Source organism: Gopherus evgoodei, chromosome 8 (assembly GCF_007399415.2).
Source record: "Gopherus evgoodei ecotype Sinaloan lineage chromosome 8, rGopEvg1_v1.p, whole genome shotgun sequence".
Taxonomy (NCBI): domain Eukaryota; kingdom Metazoa; phylum Chordata; order Testudines; family Testudinidae; genus Gopherus; species Gopherus evgoodei.
Window position 1 is genome coordinate 24,934,344 of NC_044329.1, and position 22,034 is coordinate 24,956,377.

The 22,034-nt window shown below is 37.6% G+C and overlaps 1 protein-coding gene across 1 annotated transcript in view; it reads left to right on the forward strand.

Annotated features, from left to right (window-relative positions):
• The window catches only part of GABRA1 (gamma-aminobutyric acid type A receptor alpha1 subunit), a 52,574-nt gene that overhangs the window by 25,330 nt on the left and 5,210 nt on the right, over nucleotides 1–22,034 (forward strand). The window contains exons 7-9 of the mRNA XM_030573366.1: nucleotides 4,538–4,681; nucleotides 12,481–12,633; nucleotides 17,677–17,879. Coding sequence (XP_030429226.1) covers nucleotides 4,538–4,681; nucleotides 12,481–12,633; nucleotides 17,677–17,879 — 500 coding nt within the window. The remainder of the gene's footprint in view (nucleotides 1–4,537; nucleotides 4,682–12,480; nucleotides 12,634–17,676; nucleotides 17,880–22,034) is intronic.

The following is a 22,034-nucleotide window of genomic DNA, read 5'->3' on the forward strand; positions in this document are numbered from 1 at the left end:
CTGATCATGTTTTGTCTGCCCTATACTCTTAAAATGTATTATTTTTATTATCATCAGTGTGTATGATTGCTCCTCAAATGAACTAAATAGGGAGTAGGGGTCGGATTCTGCAGTGATGTCAATGGGAGTTTTACCAATGACTTCAATAAGAAGAGTGTCAAATCTTAGTACTGCTGTTCAGAGTCAGATATGATGTGAGTTGGTATGTTCCAAGCTTCCTTCACAAAACTCCATGACCAAAACACACATTAAACTTTAACAGCCTTGCTACTGCAGTCTTGGACTCTTGTGCAATATATCAAATATATTGACTATTTTGTAAAACGTACAACAAATGGCATCCCTTTTGAGGGAACAAAATGAATTTCCTCTGAGAAAGGGAGTGGTGTCTTCCTGGCATCATTCCGCTTCTGCTGCTCTGAGGCTCCCTGGAGACTGGGCTTTTGTAGTTTTGGAGGCATGAATAAAGGTTATAGTTAATCTATGCAATATCATCTCAACACCAACCTTGCAGAGACTTTGTGAATAAGTTAATGGTGATCCAGTCTTCATTAAGATGCTTGGTGCAATAGAACCCCTACTTTAAGGTGGCTTCCAGGTGTGGTGGCTAGAAAAAGCTATGTTACCAAGTTGCTGGCTTATGTAGTAGCTTGAAGTCATTGTGGGGGTACAGGTCCTCTACCCACAATTCCTTTATCTTCAGGGATCTGAAATCACTACCTGTTTCTTGAATCACCTGGGGATGAGAGGGCAAATATTTTCTTCCTAAATGGCATGATAAGGAGAAAACATTGACAGTTTCCAGTATGCTACACAGTTAATTTCCCCAAAGAGGGTGATTTGGCCCTAAGATTGGAGCTGAGGTCTCAGAATTAGAACTGGTTAAGAATTTTTTGATGGAATGTTTTTCCCTAGGAAAATGCTGTTTTATGAACCTCCCCCGCCCCTGCAAATTAGCAAAAATGTATCAGTTTCTAAGGTTTAGGACAGATTTTTTGGGCAAAATGAGGAAAACCAAGATCTCAAAATAGCCAATCGCCTGGTAGTTAGGGCACCCACTTTGTGTATGAGTAACTCAGGTTCAAGTCCCTTTGTTTGATACTACCCTAAATATTGGCTGTTCTGGGGTATAACATTCAGAAAAAAAAAATGTAAAAGGTTTTTGGTTCATTCCACTATGGAACAAAAACAAACATCAAAACCTTTAAATTTTTCATGAAACAAAGTTCTGGTTTTCTGGCCAGCCATACTTTGAAGTTAAAGCCTAGTTTATTAGCCCATTGTCTCCTGAGTCTCAAATTTTCTTCTTTTATTTACCTTGCTGATACCCAAGCCTGGGTGGTTTAAACACATATACATAGAGCAGAATGCATTTGTGATGGAGTCTCATTTCCATTATTAGTATATTAGTTTCAGCAGTTTCTGAATTATCTAAGAGTATTGGAAATCTTTTGCCATGTTATCAGCTGAGCGATACAGTTTCCAGGTCATTTTTATTTGGAAAAGAAATGGGTTTTCATATTCACATTAAGTGGAAGATAGCTAAACATGGTCATAGTTTTCTGTGGTGAGGTGTACACTCAGGAAAAGTGAGGCCAGGCCTTACAGTTACCCATAAGGTCGGAGGCATATTTCAGTACTCATGGACCACCAACACTGCATATTTTGACTAAATCACATAAAGTGTCTGAATGGGCCCAAGAGAATATTAGCCTGAATAAAGGCTTCTCATGGTCACAAAAGCCACTCCATAAACTAAAATCTTATTTTTATAGTTAATGGCTTGATACAGCAGTGGTTGCCCAGCAATGTCTGTATTGAATTGTGCCGGACAAAAGCTTTTTCATTTCTTCCATCATTATATACTTCTTTCTGGAACTGATTTCAGAAAGGTTTCACAGCATTGGGGGTGTCACATCTGTTCCATGGATTCTGCCCATGTTGTCAAGGCCAGTAAATGCTTCAAAGCTAAAATAACTTACCAAAATATCATCCTAAGTGGGAGGAGGTTCTAGTTGACTAGGGCACTTTATCACAAATGCTTAAGAGGCTTCTGGAACAACAGAAAGACATATGTTGGCAAGAACAATATCAGAAAGGCAGATGTTCTCCTTACCTCTATGCATAAAATCCATTGTCAGTTCAGTTAAAATCTTCCATTCATACAAAACCAATGTCACTCAGGAAAGCAGAAGTGGTAATAAGGGCATAGGGCATATGTTGTCATTTATCTAATACCTGCATCTCTACCTTGGGGGGAAAACGTCACAAGATGAATTTGAAACCAAAGCTGACAATTCTCTTCTCCACACTGGTTAGGCCTCAGCTGAAGTACTGTGTCCAATTTTGGTCACCAATGTATAGAAAGGATGTAGAGAAACTGGAAAGGATCCAGAGGCGAGCGACAAAGATGATCAAAGGGATGGAATGCAAGCCATATGAGCAAAGGCTGAAGGAAGTGGGTATGTTTAGTTTAGAAAAGAGGAGATTAATGGGGGAAATGATAGCAGTCTTCAAATACTTGAAAGGCTGCCATAAAAAAAGATGTAGAAAAATTGTTCTCTTTTGCCACAGAGAGCAGAACAAGAGGCAATGGGTACAGACTAAAACACAGCAGATTTTGATTAAATCTTAGGAAAAACTTCTTAACTATAAGAACAGTAGGACAATGAAACAGACTGCTTAGGGTGTTTGGGGATATTTTAAAAAGGAGGCTGGATAGCCATCTGTCTTGGGTGGTTTAGATACAACAAATCCTGTCTCTTGGTGGGGGTTAGACTAGATGACCCTTATGGTCCTGTCTAACCCCATGGTTCTATGATTCTATGAATCTATAATACTGTTGTTATATGAAAATACAAACTGATTTTCAGAAGAACAGAGCACCCACAACTCTCAATGACTTCTAATGAAGTTTTGGGTTCGCAGCACTTTTGAAATTCAGGCCCTTGTCTTCTAACCTGTCTTCATACTCCAGAATCAGTAGAGTGATTGCAACTGAGGAATAATATTTCCACCCTTCCATTATGCTGATATAGATGAATGGAAAAATGTTTGCATGTATGAATTATTGCACAGTTACTAGGGTATGATTTTGCATTTTCCATTGTTTCCAATAAAGTTACCCCTTATTTACGTTGTTACTTTGAAATAATGTATGCTATTAAGGGCTGATCCAATTCCCGTGGAAGTCAGAGCACTGACAAATGGCAACGGTCCCTTTTACTTTAATGGTGCAAGAGCAAACCCCATATAATTCCTTTTATCACCACTCTTTATCAACTCCATCTTCTCAGCTTCCAAGTACATTTTATGTACTGATACAGTAAACTATAAGCCCACAAGTGAGGTCAGGTAAATAAGATGCCCAGGGTCTCCTAGCCATTTGCCACTCCCAAACTTGCACAGACATGCTCCCACATTAAGTGCTCTGAGTGAGGTCCATTAGACTGCAGAAAACTATACCAAGAAAAATGATGGATGAATCATTTACAACATGAAGAGAAAAAATAGTCACATATAGTTTGATTCTTGGTTAATGACCTAGTCATTACAGGACACAAATACTTGATTGGAACATGCAGTACCACTGATTTATTTATGTAACATACTATACTTAAACTGGATTGCAGCGAATGGGAAGAGAGTCTATAGTGAAATGCAAAGCTTGTTTTCTTTCTTTTTGTCAAGTATATAAATGTAAGTAAGTGTGAACAAGGATAAGCGCTTTCAGCACTCTTCAGTGATAGCAGGTATAGAAAAATATATTCAGCATAGTTTAGGGTCATCCAAGCCCAGACAGTCTCAGGGCTTGTCTATATGAGCAGTTAGTGCATGCCAAGCTGGAGTGTAAATCTATCCCACACTAGCCTGTCATCACTGTCTATGCTGACCCTACTGCCAAGCACTTAAAGTTCCTTAGGGTGCTTTGATCTACTCTAATTTCAAAGCGGGGTAGATCAAAGCACTCTAGTGTTCTGAAGGGTTCACACAGACAGTTAGTGCATGTCATGCTAGTGCAAGATAGATTTACATCCCCAACGTGCTGCATACAAATTGATAATATAGTCTGGGCTTGGATGAATTTGTGGCCTCTGTGACACTTTAGTCTCATAAAACAGGGTAAGTGGGGAGTGGTGGTCTACAGATGGGGTGTCCATGCAGAGGGTAGAGGTCTAATCATGCTGATGAAGAGGAGACCATTGAGGCTTAGCTGGGGGAGGTTTATTTGGACCCAGTGGCCCAACCCACAATGCATATAGGTATAGAGGGGTCTAACTGCTGTCTCTCATCATGGTCTGGAAGCTAGAAAAATGGAAGTAGTTCATGACATGCCCATGAAAGGAGGAATGTAGATTTCATGCTCCATCCCCCTCTTGATGTTTCCTGCACAAAGTCTGATTTACTCAGACTTTTCAATATCAGGAATGGGATGGGGAAGAGATGGATTTCTTCCTCTCTGATTTAAAAGACAGTACTCTGCCTTTGCAATATAATGTAAAAGGCTGGGAAATGAAATATTTTTCTTTCAAATTAGATGCCTATACCAGAGCGGAGGTTGTGTATGAATGGACAAGAGAACCAGCGAGGTCTGTGGTTGTGGCTGAAGATGGCTCTCGATTGAACCAATATGATCTTCTGGGGCAAACTGTTGACTCTGGAATTGTTCAGTCCAGTACAGGTGTGTAATAAAGCATTGTCCTGTTGGGGATGAGAAAAGTTTATACTGATAAGATGCTTTAACCTGCCAGAACAGAACTTAGAAAGTAAAAGATACAAATTGTAATGCAAAGTGATTGTAAATAGGAGGGCATTGACATCTAAAATGGCAGTGTGTTCTGGTACAATAAATATCTTCAGACTTGAACTGATGGTTAACATGTTTTAGCAATAGTAAGTCTACAATAGTGACAAATAGCATCTAACCAGAAGAAATATAGTAATGTACATCAAAAAGGAAATATTCATCTCATTCTTATCATCTCTCTATCATCTCACTGTGATAATTTCCTGCTATGATTGAGGGGGAAATTACAAGTTGTTATGAGAAAGGACAATATCTTGCGAATACATATTTTTTTCAGTATAAATCACTCTATATCGAGCGTATATGCCAGATAAAGTGCACTATGCTATAGTGCCATATAAGGACAGAAAACAAACCTGTTTGTTGTTTTAAAAACATCATGAGAACTGAAGCACAGTTGTGGTTAGCATTAACAAGAGTTCAATAATTACAATAAAGTAGGCTTAAAATGAACTCCTAATATAAATAATAGAAAGACTAAATTTGAAATATAAGCACTCTACTAGGGTGTTGACATTTCATAATTCATCTCCCAAACAGATATTTTGGTGCAAAAATTTTGTTTTACAAGCCTAAATGCAGATGGAAAGTCCAAATGTGGGATGTAGAAGTCTTATTAAAAAGGCACCAACTTTTATTTGTTCACCCATGAAATCTATGATAGAAGAAGAAAAGTTTTTTACTTAAAGAGTCTGATTCTGAATCAGAAAATCTGGGTTCAAGTCCCAGCTCTGCCACAGATGTTATTGTATGGCTTTAGGGAAGTCATTCAATATTTTTCTGTGCTTCAGTTCTAAATTTATTATTGTATCTTCAAAGCTCTCAGATCCCCTAATTGAAGTTACTACGGATAAGTGCAAAGTATTTTTATTTTTGGTGCTATTCACAGACAATTACTTCTGATGTGTTAATTTCCAGTGCAAAACTATTTGCTGTCAGGTATAAACAAACAGCACTGACTCACCATCACAGTATCATATGGCTATGATTTCTGGGCAGGATGAAAAATGTTGCTCTTCCACTGCTCAGCATTCATTTCAAATAGATTTAATTAATTTATTTTGGCTAGTTCTTAAAAGCAGTATTAAGCTGAAAGTTGGGTATCAACAAGCTATAACACTGTTGACCGGATTGAATGGTCAATGGACCATAAAGAATTACTCCGTTAGGAGAAGTAACCACATTACATTGAAAGTGACAGAACCATTGGCTCAATTACAGTAGTACATTTACACCTGAATAAATAGAAAGCTTTTTTTAATGTTATTCACAAAAAGAGTCCACTGAGAGTGAGCCCTCTAATACAGCCTTCCAGGGATTACTCAGCTTAGTGAATTTACAAACAGACCTAGCGAGTCAACTACATTTCAGAACAAAAAAGGGTCTGCTAGGGTACCTGCAGGTCCACTCTAGAAAACTAAAGAGAGAATTTAAAATTCTTGAGATCACTGCTCAAGAATGACTTTGTCAGTTCCATCAGGAATGATAACATAAGAACATAAGAACGGCCTTACCAGGTCAGACCAAAGGTCCATCCAGCCCAGTATCTGTCTACCAACAGTGGCCAATGCCAGGTGCCCCAGAGGGAGTGAAGCTAACAGGCAATGATCAAGTGATCTCTTTCCTGCCATCCGTCTCCATCCTCTGATGAACAGAGGCTAGGGACATCATTTTTTACCCTTCCTGGCTGACAGCCATTTATGGACTTAGCCACCATGAATTTATCCAGTTCCCTTTTAAACATTGTTATAGTCCCAGCCTTCACAACCTCCTCAGTTAAGGAGTTCCACAAGTTGACTGTGCGCTGTTTGAAGAAGAACTTCCTTTTATTTGTTTTAAACCTGCTACCTATTAATTTCATTTGGTGACCCCTAGTTCTTGTATTATGGGAATAAGTAAATAACTTTTCCTTATCCACTTTCTCAACATCGCTCATGATTTTATATACCTCTATCATATCCCCCCTTAGTCTCCTCTTTTCCAAGCTGAAGAGGCCTAGCCTCTTTAATCTTTCCTCATATGGGACCCTCTCCAAACCCCTAATCATTTTAGTTGCCCTTTTCTGAACCTTTTCTAGTGCTAGAATATCTTTTTTGAGGTGAGGAGACCACATCTGTACACAGTATTCGAGATATGGGCGTACCATGGATTTATATAAGGGCAATAATATATTTTCAGTCTTATTCTCTATCCCTTTTTTAATGATTCCTAACATCTTGTTTGCTTTTTTGACCGCCTCTGCACACTGTGTGGACATCTTCAGAGAACTATCCACGATGACACCAAGATCTTTTTCCTGACTAAATTAGCCCCCATCATATTGTATGTATAGTTGGGGTTATTTTTTCCAATGTGCATTACTTTACATTTATCCACATTAAATTTCATTTGCCATTTTGTTGCCTAGTCACTTAGTTTTGTGAGATCTTTTTGAAGTTCTTCACAATCTGCTTTGGTCTTAACGATCTTGAGTTATTTAGTATCATCTGCAAACTTTGCCACCTCACTGTTTACCCCATTCTCCAGATCATTTACGAATAAATTGAATAGGATTGGTCCTAGGACTGACCCTTGGGGAACACCACTAGTTACCCCTCTCCATTCTGAAAATTTACCATTAATTCCTACTCTTTGTTCCCTGTCTTTTAGCCAGTTCTCAGTCCATGAAAGGACCTTCCCTTTTATCCCATGACAGCTTAATTTACATAAGAACCTTTGGTGAGGGACCTTGTCAAAGGCTTTCTGGAAATCGAAGTACACTATGTCCACTGGATCCCCCTTGTCCACGTGTTTGTTGACCCCTTCAAAGAACTCTAATAGATTAGTAAGATACACTCTCATTGAAGGGAATAGGATTTTATCTGAGTAGAAAATTATTAAAGATCTCTGGCTTTGAGCCTGTAGGCTCTGAGAGGGATTACTGTGTCATTCCGACAATATCAGAAAAGAACAAAGCCCCTTTGCAAGAGACCAGAGTTGTGACATAAGGAAGGTTAAAAAAAAATTCAAGAAGTACTGAGACAGAGATACTAAGGCTTCTTCTACAGGGAGAATTGCTCAAGTTACACCATCAAGGGCCAGAACTGGTGGAGCTGCACCTGTGCAAATCCTTAGTATAGAAGGGCAACACCAATTTAAACCATGATTTGTTCCAGTACAGCTTAATAGGCTTTTTCTGCCTATGCTAAGTATTTGTTGCAGTGCCTCTCCACTGGCTGAAATCTCTGGTGCAGAAAAGCCAAACTGAATCAGTTTTACCTTTTACAAACTATTTTGACCAAAATCACTTTTTCCTCTGACCAGTGGAAGGTAAGAAGGTACATAAAGAGTCAGAAACTTGGAAAGAGACTTAAACCATGTAGTTAATACTAGATATGGTACATGATAATTCAATACGAAGGAAATACGTAACTTATAAATACTTAAGAAAGATAATAAATCTTTAAACAACTGAAGACAGATCTAAGAAATGTAATCCCACCACCATCATCATTCTTGGAGCATTCTCACAGGTAAACTGAATTATATTTTAGAGATATTCCGTATGTTTTTTTCCTACTTCCTCCTACACAAGCATAGGTGGCTAAACATATACCTGAACTTTGTACATACGACAGAATCCTCTATTGTTAATACCTGCTAAAGGAATACAGTTGTGGAAGAAACAGATCTATCATTCACAAAGATCTGTAAGTGGAAACGTTTCTCTATGGCACTTTCCCTAAGCAAAATACTACTGCAGCTCAAACATGGTTAATAATCAAATATTGTTTTTGCTTTCTACTCCACTTGGTTATGGGAACACCACCATCTCCCTGAAATATAAACTTGGGAGTTACTTTAGTAATTGTTCTTCTCAGTTATGGAAAGCCCAGTAAAATCCCTCTGCATATTCCTGACTTTCAAAAGGTCCCAGTATCAAGGTGTAAAATAAGTTTAATAAGAAGTATACAAATCCTTCCCCACTTTTAAAGTTGTCTCAGATGAATGCTCTGTTAACACAGGCAAAAGGCTGAAGTCTCTTGGTGATACCTCCTGTATATAATCTCCATTTGCAGTTTCCAGAATCACTATTAGACAAAAGAAGAGCTTGGTTGCCTAGGAGTTTCTGAGATCTTTTGAAGAAGCCACCAAAGTCTTGCAGAGTTTTTTGATGTGTACTTATGAGGTTTGGGTTTGCCAAAAATTCCACGTACAGACAGATGGCTGCCTTCTACATGTATCTCTCCTAGTTTCCGAGGTTTATTGGGAGTTGGGGCACTACAAACATTCTCCAAGGTATAGGATTTTTAATTGGACCAATCCACCTGATTCTCTCTCTTCTTTTCTGCCACTCTCATAGCCACTACTTTGTGCCCTCATTTTCGAATCTAGAGCAGGTGGTAGTTACTTCCATATTGTTTATAGAAAGGGGTTTGCATATGCTACCCCTAGTATGATTAAAATATCCTTTCAGTGTTCTGACTGTTGTATGGTGGCAAGGGAAGAATCAGATCTAAGCATATACTATTACATTAATTAGCAAATGTTATGTATAAATAACCATTATTGCTGCTATTAGTATGTTTAATGAAAGGAGTCACTGAAACCTTTTCCATTTTTGATATGCATGTGAAACTATTGTCACTCCCCAATAATCATTGCATTTCCTTTTGATGTAGCAAGTCTTTAAAATGTCCTTTATTTTCTGTAAGATTTGGTGAAAAAAAACCCAAAACAGATGCTTAAAGGACTCGTACAAATCTCCATGTACATGGAAATTATTTTGGCACCTTGAAAATATTGTTTTGCAGTGAAAATCAGCAGTATATGTGCTCAATAACAGTTATATTCTTATTTCTTTGTGCTCCATGCATTTGCTGAGAGGACTCTTTTCTAAATGAGATTTTTATTTCTAATTAGTTATACTGTATAAATATTACAGAAGGCCAGAAACTGGAAGATTTCTACCTACAACTATAAAAAAATATAAAAGTATGGCTAATAATTTGTCACTAACTCAAACCACCTGTTCCTTGGTATTACAGCACACACCTAGCTTTATATTCTATTTTGGAATCCAGGGATCATTAAAAAAAGTAAACACAGAGAATAGGGTAATAACTCTGAAATAGCTGTTATTGACTAGCTGTCATGTTCCCCAGTAGAGCTATGTTGATTTATCCCAGCTAAATATCTAAACTTTGATTGCTAGAGATAAACCTCATAAATAAAGTTTGGGCTTGGATCTGGATCAAACCTTTCCTTGCACTTGGATTTAGGGTTTTGTCTTGGCCCATTTTTGAAAAAGGAGCCAGCAGCAAAATTCTGAACAAGACATGAATTCTCAGAGTCTGGAGGTATTCAGATGTGGTGGTCTGGTTGAAGCACAACTCTACTTAAGGCTGTTTTAACCCTCATGTAATAAGTAAAATGAAAAACAAAAGGCCTATTTATAAAATAGATATTATTTATCAAAAGGACTGCCAAGGTTCCACAGCAGAGTTTTAAAACCACGTTAAAAATTAAATAAAACAATATGAATAGGTCATAGTGCACCATATGAACTGATAGTCTATCGGACATCTTTTAAATCAATGGGATTTAAGCGCATGCTTGGATTAAAGCATGAGTTTAAATGCTTTTTCAGCATTAGGGGCTAAAACTGGTCAAATATATTTTTGATAACTTATAAATAGTCTTTTTCCTATAAAAATTTTGTCCTAAAGAGAAGCATATGGTTGAGTTATAAACTTCTGAAAACATAAAGTTATTGGGGAATGGCTGACAATGTCAGTGGACAGTAGTTGTAGTGGAGACCCTATACATTTCAGTGAAAGAAAGCCTGCAACATACAAGAAGCTAGATGTACAGAGAATAGCAAATGAGCAGCACACTTCCCACCGTTAAATCAACCTCTCTCAATGGGCTGCTGTCTTTTAATAATTAACTACAATCCATTGATAGTTTAGATGCATTCAGAGTTAATGAAAAGGATTTTATCTTGTAACTTAATAGCAGGCATTACTGTCAGTCTGTATGGTCATTGCAATATGTCACTTACAGTGTTGCCTTTGGCTAGCTCAAAGCAGCTACAGTATTTACCAAGCCGGCATTAATCCCAGTCTTTTTAATTTCCTTTATGCTTGAAATCTTGTTCTCATTTTGCACAGGTCAAAAAATACTTTGATAATTTAAGCAGCCAAATAAAGCTTCAGAGTACTATGATGTGTTAACTCTCTGTCCTTCTTAGCTTGTACTCCACAAGTAATTAATTAATGCTTACATACCATTTTGACTATTCTGTATCTGATTACATTGAAATAGCTTCCCCCTGTCATATTTTAGATTAATTCTTCTTTACTGACTTTACTAGCTATACTGGACACCCTTCAAAAAAAGGACACAGACAAAAAAGAAGATAAGTGGATGATTAAAAAGGAGGGTGAGGTCACACCAGTCATCTTAGGTTTTACTTGAGTATAATGCTCCTGCCAGTCCTATTTTGGAGATGACTTTCTCTTCATATATCCTTTTCTCTACCACTCATCTCATAATTGATTCTCTTTTTTTCCTCTCTGCCATTGTCTTTTAATGTATATTCAAACATCTTAGGAGTATTGTCACATCTTATTTATAAGCTTCCCTCAAGGTTATATGTTGGGCAAGAATGTTCGCATGAATGTTCTTCTAGAATCTGAATTAGACAAAAAGGGCATTTGACATGCTTGGTGCATAAGCAGTCAATGTCTAGACACAGTTTTTCAATCCAATTTAGGATTTTCCTTTGCCAGTGCTGTTGCCAGTTGTTTATATTTTAAAGAGAATCACAGTAATTTCATGGGTCATCTTGTATTTAGGCAGAGGGTTTCATTCAGTTTCAAAGCCACATGTGTCTTTTCTAAGCTAATATCTATTGTATTGGGAGTCAGTCTATACTGAACATAAAGTCACATAGGTTTTCAAATCTTTTGGGACTATTGCTTTTCAAAATATTGCATTTTCAATAATGTCTGTAAATAACAGAGTGAAATTGAGGTATTTTTGGCTGTATTCTGGCAACTGAGATTTATAAAACCCATTGTATGGTGACAAATTCCACAGGAATGCTGTTTCTCTATGTTTCTGCAACATCCAAAAAAGCTAGTTATGGACAGAATTCTGTCATAATTCATCCATCAGCCATTTACTTTAAGTGAGAGTGTTACTATTGAAAGGTACTAAATTAATAGAATTAGAATGTTAGCCTTCTATCTTCAGAACAGATAGAGCACAGATAATGGCAATGCAAACATAAATAAATTAGACTAATCCTTGTGTCCTAGGCCAGATCTGGATGAACCATGTCTAACCATCAGTCACCAAGGTTCATTTTATCTTTGGACATTGTGTACAAGGATACTGGTTATGATAGTTTTCCGATTTATGATGACTAAGGTCCCCATTTCACAAAGGACAATGAAACAATTAACATTAAGTTTTATTCACTACCCAGCTGGGCTGAATTTGAGATGAAAGGCCCCTGCACCATCAATTCTTTATTAAAAAATTTCTTCAGACCTAAACCAAACTTTTTAATAACAGTGGACAGAAATGATGAAGAAATTGTTACTCATGCAAAAACTTGGGACACAGATTCTGATCTGTGCATATGGGAAAGGGTCTGACTGTCTTTTATTTTTATTGGTTTCTAGGGGAGTATGTTGTTATGACTACCCACTTCCATTTGAAGAGAAAGATCGGTTACTTTGTCATTCAGACATATCTACCATGCATCATGACAGTGATTCTGTCCCAGGTGTCCTTCTGGCTTAACAGAGAATCCGTTCCAGCAAGAACTGTATTTGGTAAGTGAAACGTAAAAAATCAAACCAAAACAACAACAAAAAAACTTGCCAGGGTCATATGCTACTTATAGAAAAGCACCAAATGACATTGGAGAACTGGATAAGAAATATGCTTTGCTTTGAAGATATTGCAACAGATGATTTTTTAAAGGTCCAAACTATTTAATTTATTAAAAAGAATGAATAGTAAAATGCTATATATCAAAAACAAAAATGAAAAATAATAACATTATGCTAATCTGGATTCAGATCTGAACATCTTGGCCTATCTTGATTTATACAAAAAATGAAAAGGAATATTCAAAGGGTTTAGCTTATGTGCATCTTAATATTACTAAATTAAATGTATATGTCTAGGAACAAAGACTGTAGGCCATACTTAAAAGATGGGGGAACTCTATCCTGGAAAGCTGTAATTCTGAATAAGATTTGGAGGTCATGGTAGATAATCAGCTGAAAATGGGTGTGATGTTGCTGCTCAAAGAGCTAATGTGATCCTGGAATGCGTAAACAGGGGAATCTTGAGGAGGAGTAAAGAGGTTATTCTACTTCAGTATTTAACAGAGTTCCAACCACTGCTTTAATACTGTGTTCAGTTCTGGTGCTCACAATTCAAGAAGAATGTTGATTAATTGGAGAAAGTTCAAAGAAGAGCCATGAAAATGATAAAGGGATTAGAAAACATGCCTTATAGATGTAATCAAGTCACTCCTTCACCTTCTGTTTGTTAAACTGTATAGACTGAGCTTCTTGAGTCTATCAGTATAAGTAGCTACATGAGGAACATATTTTCAGTAAAGGGCTCTCCAGTGAATCAGAGAAAAAACACAATCCAATGGCTGGAAGTTGAAGCTAGACAAATACAGACTGGAGATAAGGTACAAATATTTAACATGTAGGATAATTAACTATTGAAACAATTTGCCAAGGGCAATGGTGGATTCTCCATCACTGACAATTTTTAAACTGTTTTTCTAGCAGAAGTGCTCTAGGAATTATTTTGGGGGAAGTTCTATGGCCTATGTTATGCAGAAGTTCATACTAGATTATCATAATGGTCCCTTCTAGCCCTATCATCTATGAATTGTGTAATATGCAGACAAAGTTTAGATGCTAGCTGTCACACTAGGAGAAAGTGTGCATTGACTGTTTCTCAAAAAGCAAAATGGCTAACACAGCTTTCAGCTTGTATTTTCAAAGGGAGGTTAATCAAAAGGAGATGTTCACCAGACGTTTTTTGCCCCAGTTGAAACTCCTAGCTTTAATAACTCTGTGGGTTGATCTCATCTGCAAGCTCGTCAAATACTGTTGTGGTCCAATGCTGCTATGGAAATCAGTGACAAAATTCCTATTGTCGTCTCTCTGAGTAGGATTCAGGCAGGGATGAATGCAAGGGACTCTAAGATAATATAGTTCACACCTGCTTTTGACTCCCTGGGGTTTTTGCTATTACATTCTAATACACATTTTTTTAATTAGAAAGAAACTGCTATAATATTCTCTAGAGCTTTTGTTTAACCTATTTCATATCCAAAATCAAGATAGACAGACAGACAAGATGGGTGAGGTAATATCTTTTATTGGACCAACTTTTGTTCATGCAAGAAACAAGCATTTGAGCTCCACAGAGCTCTTCTTCAGGTCTTCAATATTGCAAACAAATAGATAGCTAGATCTAACAACAAGCATTTGATTAAAGAAAACAGGGTGAGAGTTCTCCAATATGCTCCAGTTCCTTTTGTGCTGCTCAAGCTATAACTGGCCAGTTGACAATGCCTCTGGCAGGAGTGAAAGGGCATAAATACAGCAGACCTTGTTTCTGCCCCAACAGCTCACCCTCAGCACAGTGCAAGAGCATGACAAAGAAGGGGCTCCAAAGGACAGGTATAGGTTAGTCGCAGGAGGAACTCTGCCTTTTAATGTTGGCAAAGGAAAGCTGAAGATCTATAACCAAATTCAGAGGTCAGTCTAAGGGTCTGATCCTGAGAAGCACCTGCAATTCCTGCTGGATTATACCTATTTTCATCTACCTCTCAAAATATCCCCCTGCGAGTTGCTTTTCCTGCTTCAGCCCACTTTCACAATGTCTCTTCAGGTGAATCACACCAGCTTAGACATCGTTAGATTCAGAGAGACAAGTGCTCACATGGGGTGTAAGCTCCATGTTGGTAAGTAGATATGAATGTAGAGAAGTCCCTAAACAAATTATAGGAGTATAGGAGCATCTAATTGAATCTAATTTATATAAAAGGGGACCCACAAACTGCTGTGAAGTGCAACAGGTTCAAATCCTATACACTCACTATTGAAATTGGTATCAAAAGTCTAATCTTGAAAATTTTGTCACAGAGTAGGTTGGGCCTCTTAAAAAGAGTTACATTCAAAGATCGTTATGTATGTATTTAAAAAAAGAAATGGAACTTCATTTCTTCCGTTTTGCTTTCTTTTTTTTACTGTTGGCAATACCAGATTGTTAGTTCATGATGCTGTAGTTATGGTTGGCCATAAATGGGGTACCAAATTACCCCATGTATCAAGCAAATAACTTACAATACCCTGTGTTATTCAGGCTGCTGTTTTTAAAGTCTTACGACAGCCCTTCAAGAATGTAAACATTTTAAAAGTTTTCCGTTCAGAATATAATTATTTTGCTGACTACTTGTGTGTTTTTTACATATGTTTGAACCAAGTCTAGAATTCTGTTACTATTTTTTTTAATCTCCTAACTTCACTGAAGAAAAAAGTTGTCTCTGAATACTTCACCTGGGTATATTCATACATGCCTCCAGACAGACAAGCACAGCATATATCGATTTATAGCCCTCTTTTAGCACTATAAATAAAAACACAAACTATAGCATAGCAGGATTTACTGTACAAGAGCAACAAAAAGTCATTAGTTATAAGTGGATAAAGACCTTATACATTCCCCTAAGGAACAAAACCACATCATCATTAAGTACCCATAATTCAGGATATTGTCATTGATATTTTTTATTATCAGGCCCTTTTAGATCTCTGCATATTTTCATTAATACTCAGTATAGTGGTTATAAACTGTAACAGTGATTTAATACATGAAATTGTCTGCAGTTGTCAGAGTAACTTGAGAACATGTGATTTGAGGTAAATGTCTAGCTCGCACTTGCAAAAATCTGTAGGCAATGTGATAGCAATGTAATCCTCCTACTGTCAGTAAAAACTCCATGGATAGTTAAAGAAAAATTGTTCTTCCAGCAGGTATGAAGCTCTGCTACTAGAAATGCAAATTACATTGCCGTGGGTCTTACTTAACCTCTTTATTGTTGCCAGAGCATCACTGTTTAATGGCAGAGAAACATGTACAAAATATCAGTTCAAATAAATGCAATATCATAACATGCAGCTCAGTCTATTTTGGGCTACATTGAACAGGCATATTTTCCAAATATGTTTGCTAGTTCATTCAGCCCTGAACAGGTTAATCAGCAATAAGAATAATTAAAATCCTTTGTTTTTATGGGAAACATCTTATAGCACTGTAGCAATCTTACACAAATAAGGTGGAAAGTATCCAACATGCGTGTGTATGCCTTGCTGAACTTTGCATAATTTTGAGTTGTTTTATCTGCAATTATGATATGTAATGAAAGAATTGACAAGATGGAAAAAGAGTTGCAACCATCCACATGTTTACTAAAATGCTAGGTGAGAACAGGAACTGGGTCAGAAATTAACTCTTCCTCTAATTCTTTTGCTGGAAGAGGAAATTATGTTGGTCTATTATGTTGGACAACAATAGGGCTGTGGTGACTTTCTTCTTCCTGTTTCATTCATGTTGGAGGGATGGTCATTAAGTCTGCTTTAAAAATAATAATTCTGCGATTTTATTCAATCACTGAATTTATTTACAATCTAAGAAAATAGTAAATCTAATCTCATGCTGTGGGACATAATGCACCCAGCTAAATTCCTTCTTGACCCTCAAAGTTAAACAGATTATGTTTCATTTTGTCTTCATCGGAGGCATTGCTGCACTGGCTACCATCACAGACAGGATGCATGACTACATGGACCAATTACTTTTTGTATATAGTGTATATATTCTGAGATATAGTGTCCAAACTCTTGCCTAGATGAAAAACAGATATATCATGTAGTTTGTTAGATATTTAATATTACAGATGGTTCAGCAAAAGGAATGTGATATCAGCAACCCTGATAAACACATTTATCCCTCTTTCACTAAACTCACATTATTTTCCTATCCACTGTTGTCTGCTTGATTTCTAAGTGGTCCAACACTGAATAACTGACAACTACTTTATTGTGGTCAATGCCAACAATACTCCTTGGTCATCCACTCAGGGCTGTTTCTTTTGGAGCAGCAATATCTCCTAAAGCACAAACCTCCTTGTCTGGCTATGCTGAAAGAATGACGGGAGACATTAGATATGGGTTTAATCAGGCCTCAACCTTATTATCAGATGTCTGGGACTAACCTGGTGGATAAAATGTGCAGTGCAGGTGAAAACCCCCACAATTCACTCTGTGTGTGTGTGTGTTTGAGAGAGAGAAAGAGTGCTTTTTTCAGCCTCCCTTCCCCCCGCCCCACCTTTCCATTCATGTTCCTCCATCAGATCCACTGCCAGGATCCTCCAATTCCAGCCAATTCAGGCCCAGGCTGACCTTTTTTAAACCCCTCATTCCTAGATTGTGAGTGATCCACCATTCTGACTGCTTTTCCAGCAGTTTTACGTCTCCCCTCCTCCCCAAAGCCATAAATCATGGCCCTTTCTCCGGGCCAGCCCTCCCGCTTAAAGTGCAGGGTGGTGACTTTCATATGTGAAAAGATCAAGATAAGCACAATCCAGAAGGGTACTTCAAAGATTATTATTTCCACAGCAGAACCTGAAATTTGATATTTTTTGGTTGGGAAATATATTTCTAATAACAGAAGCCTGTGAAACTATTTTTCCTATTTTATTTGTGAATCCACATTGACAAGTAAAAGACAAAATACAGTAACTGATCTTAAGTGACGCTGACGTTTTTGCTTTACAGGAGTGACAACTGTTCTCACAATGACCACCTTGAGCATCAGTGCAAGAAATTCCCTTCCAAAGGTGGCCTATGCCACAGCTATGGATTGGTTTATAGCAGTTTGCTATGCATTTGTGTTTTCAGCACTCATCGAATTTGCAACAGTGAACTACTTCACAAAGAGAGGTTACGCCTGGGATGGCAAAAGTGTTGTTCCTGAAAAGGTAACACCTTTACTAATAGATTTATGATATGTACATTAATATCTATTCATGGCTTTTATGCTGGATTCAGTCTGTATGTTTTCCAGTGGGACTTAGATAATCTACTGAAAAAGGCTCTTTACATGGATATTGGACGTTTTCTCTTCAGGATCTGCTAGTCACACTGTGTGTTGATATCCCTTGTTGTATGCAAATTATTAGTATGGAGAGTGGTTACATTTTCATTTTTAGAGCACCACCAGGCTGTGCAGCATTGTGTGGCAAAGAGAGGAAGACATAATCCCTGTCCCATGTCTTAAATCTGAAAGATACAAGTTGGCTGAGGCTAAAGCTATGGCACGAAGGGAAAGCTCATAACTCAACACTCCCACCCCCTCCCTTCATGTCTTTATATGGCTCTCACCACTGTAGCACCTTCCAGTTATTTAACAGTCTCTCTTTATTTTTCCTTTCCTTTCCAGCCGGTAGTAGGAATAGATTGACTAGTTTATATGTTGTGTGTTTGAGTGAGAGACTCAGTTGATGTGTGCAGTGTCTGTGAGCCTGATGCAAAGCTCACTGAAGGCAGTGGATTTCCTTGATTTCCTTTCCTTGATTTCCAAAGGCTATGAAACAGGACCAATTTGCAAATTTGTGTGCAGGAAGAAATAGATTATGAAACTTACTCCACAAGAAATAAAAATGACCATGGACTTCAGAAATTAATGCAAAATGCTTTTTTAAACTTAGTTTTCCCTCAGCAAAGTCCAGCCCCTTTGAAAGCTCTGTCTGACACATGGAAAAGCCTTCCCTTATTTAATGATTATTTAATTGCTTCATTAGAATGCAGCTTTCATGGCAGAGCATGTTTTTGAAGAATAAGGGAGGTGATGTCTGAAGTATCTAGGTCTAATAACATGGAGAACTTTAACTATACACTATATTCAATGGGGAGCCAGTGCAAAGAGTTGGGTACTATGGTTGCTAAGTAGATAGACTACTGGGTTTTGTAGCATTTGAAGCTCATTCAGGGTGTTTCTTCATTTCTTAATATAAGTTGCACCGAGCAAGCCTAGAAGTCATGATTCTGTGGATCACCTCATCTCTTTCTGAAAGTATGGGGTGCAATCTCTGCCAGTTATGGCTGAAGCAGACATTTTTGCTGCCATGACTCTTTGGGCTTCCCGTAGCTGTGGGGAGTCTAACAGCAACCCAAGGTTGCAGACAGACTTGAACTGGAGGTAGATGCCCTCAGTAATGGGGATGTAATAGAAGAGAAAAGTTCTTTGAAGCATTTGTCTCCTCTATTACATCCCCAATTTTGAGTCCATCTGAGTTATACCAGCTGAGGATATGGCGTAGTATGTATAAGTTTTCTATAAAAGATACACAGCATGGGTATTTTCTGCAGGCACTTGAATACTGTAGATGCTTAGTATGTAAGTTCAATAATACGATGGAGAAGACTGAGCATTGTGGGACCCAGCAGGTGAGGTCTTGCAGGGGGTGCATCTCAGACTTAAAGGTCAGATTGTCTGCCATCAGCAATAGCTGAACTACAGAAGGAATCTCAGACCAGAGTCCACAAGAGTGAAAGTTACCTATTAGCAAATACATCCCATCCTTTTCTGTGGAAATCGGAATCCATTCATGTGGCTTTATGAACCAATAAATAACAACGAGAACAAAGTGAAACCTTTCATTATTATTTCTTCAGGATTCTTCACTCCAAGTACCCCATATTAACAAAAGTGGGGAAAAATATGTGTAGATAATGCAAGGTATGCATGGACCGTGTTTAGTAAATAATCCATTTCATGCAATGTACAATTATACAAAAACAAGGGCGATAGAAGTGATAGTGACAACTATAGAAGTATCTTCCTATTAAACGTTGTCAGAAAAGTTGTCACTTGTATTGTGCTCCCTAGGCTGCAATCTCTAGGTGAAAGAATCTATCCTGAAAGCTGATGTGGTTTTCACTCAGAACACTCCACCATTGATCTGATATTTTTGGTTAAGCAACTGGAAGAGAAGTGTAGAGAAAAATGAATGCCACTCTACATAGCCTTCATCAGTCTGATAGGGCCTTTTTATGGTTCTAAAGAAAATAGATTGTCCCCCCATATTTTTGAAAGTTCATTCCATACATCAAGGTATGCAGGCAACTGCTGTGTATGAAAACAAAGAATAAAATGCTCTGACATTAACAACAGCATGAAATAGGGGTGTATCTTGGCTCCCATGCTCTTTAACATCTACTTTTCATTACTGCTTCTTCATCCATTTAAGGACAGCAATGATGGCATTTATCAACATTGCAAGATTTGGAGTGAAAACCAAGGTTCTAAAGTCTATGAATCTATGAATCTATGAATTCCTGTTTGCAGATAATGCGACCTTGGTTGCCCATAGTGAATCTTCCCTGCAAAATCTCTTCGGTAAATTTCATGAATCATGCAAGAGCTTCAGGTTGACAATTAGTTTCAAGAAGACTGTGATCATGTACCAAAGAGTTACCCTTTCTGGAGGGTAAATCTCTTGGTGTTGTCGACAGCTTTTTGCTACTTGAGTTCTACCATCATCATAAATTTTGACCTTCAGACTGAATTAATAGAATTGGAAAAGCAGCTAAGTATTTCAGGCTTACAGAACTGTACATGGAATCACAGCAAACTATCAACTAAGATTGAAGATGCAAATCTATAAAATTTGTGTGCTGTCATCCCTGCTTTATGGTTCAGAAACCTGGACTACATATGCCAGGTATATCAGGAGACTTAATAGCTTCCACATGAGATGTCTGCATAAGATCCTGAAAATAAAGTGGGGAAACACATTACCAAACACAGAGATGCTGGAGTGCACAGGACTGACACACTTAGAAACCCCTGCCAAGAAGAGGAGGTTGCAATGGCTCATTCATGGCAGGTGAATGGTAGGAGACCATATCTCCAAGAATATTTTCAACATTGAGATTTGGGACAGAAAGCAGGATTGCCCTTTATGGAAGTACTACGATGTGTGTAAACGTATATGAAGTCGTTCAATATCAATGTGGAAAGCTGGGAGGAGTGTGCAGGATCCCTTCCAATTTGGAGGGAGTATCTGAGTAGGTGCAGCTCAACATGATGTGGTTTTGATCCAGAGGATGGAAGCAAAGTGAGAAAGAAGAAAGAAGCATGCTGTAATCATGGATTCTAACTCAGACAGCACATGAATCTCTAGAATTTGTAACAAGCTATGTCACGCTTGAATTGGACTTGTCAGCCATATGTGGATTCATCAGGCACCTAATTAGATCTCTTACATGTTACACCATGATCCAGTTTGGATTGATGGTTTCCAATATATTTCATGCCTGGTTCTTGCCTATTCTACACATGATCTTTTCTCATGATACAAAGGAATATTAAATGAAATTGTAAGACAACAGATTTAATAGTGGTATTAGGAAATACTAATACTTTTTAAAATATCATGAGTAATTAACCTGGGTAATTCATTGCCACAAAGTGATACTGAATTCAAAACAAGTATTAAGCAGATACATGTATGTTGGGCCTGATTCAAAGGCTATTGAAATCAGTGGAAAGGCTCCCACTAATTTAGATGGATTTGGGATGGGGCCCAATGTGAACATTCAGAATTATATTAGTTAGTATTTGAAAGACATATATAAACACTTATACTTCAGAGCAGAAGCCAGGCACTAATGGAAAGGTTCTTGAAGACAGTTTTATCCATAATTGTCCACTGTGGGTTTGGGAGTTTTTTTGCAGCTCCCTCTGAAGCACTTGGTACTCTTTCCTCTCAGAGATAGGATAGTGGACCACTTTTCTGTTTTGATATGGCAGTTCTTACATTCCTTAGGACCATGCAGTAGCTTCCATAAATTTGTTATCAAATATTGAAAAAGTTTTTTGAGAACAATAAAATCTCTTTAATTTACATACACATAATAGAAATTTCCCAATTCATCTTGTACATAACACTGATCCTATTTTAATCCAATTCATGCTTTCATACACATTGACTATTATCCCTTTTGTTTATTCAAACATATTTCTGATACATTTCCAGTGCTTACCACCAAGGCATCTACTGGAAAATATGTAACATGTCATTACATATGTTATTTAAGAAATCTGTTTTTAAATGGCTCTTACTACAAAA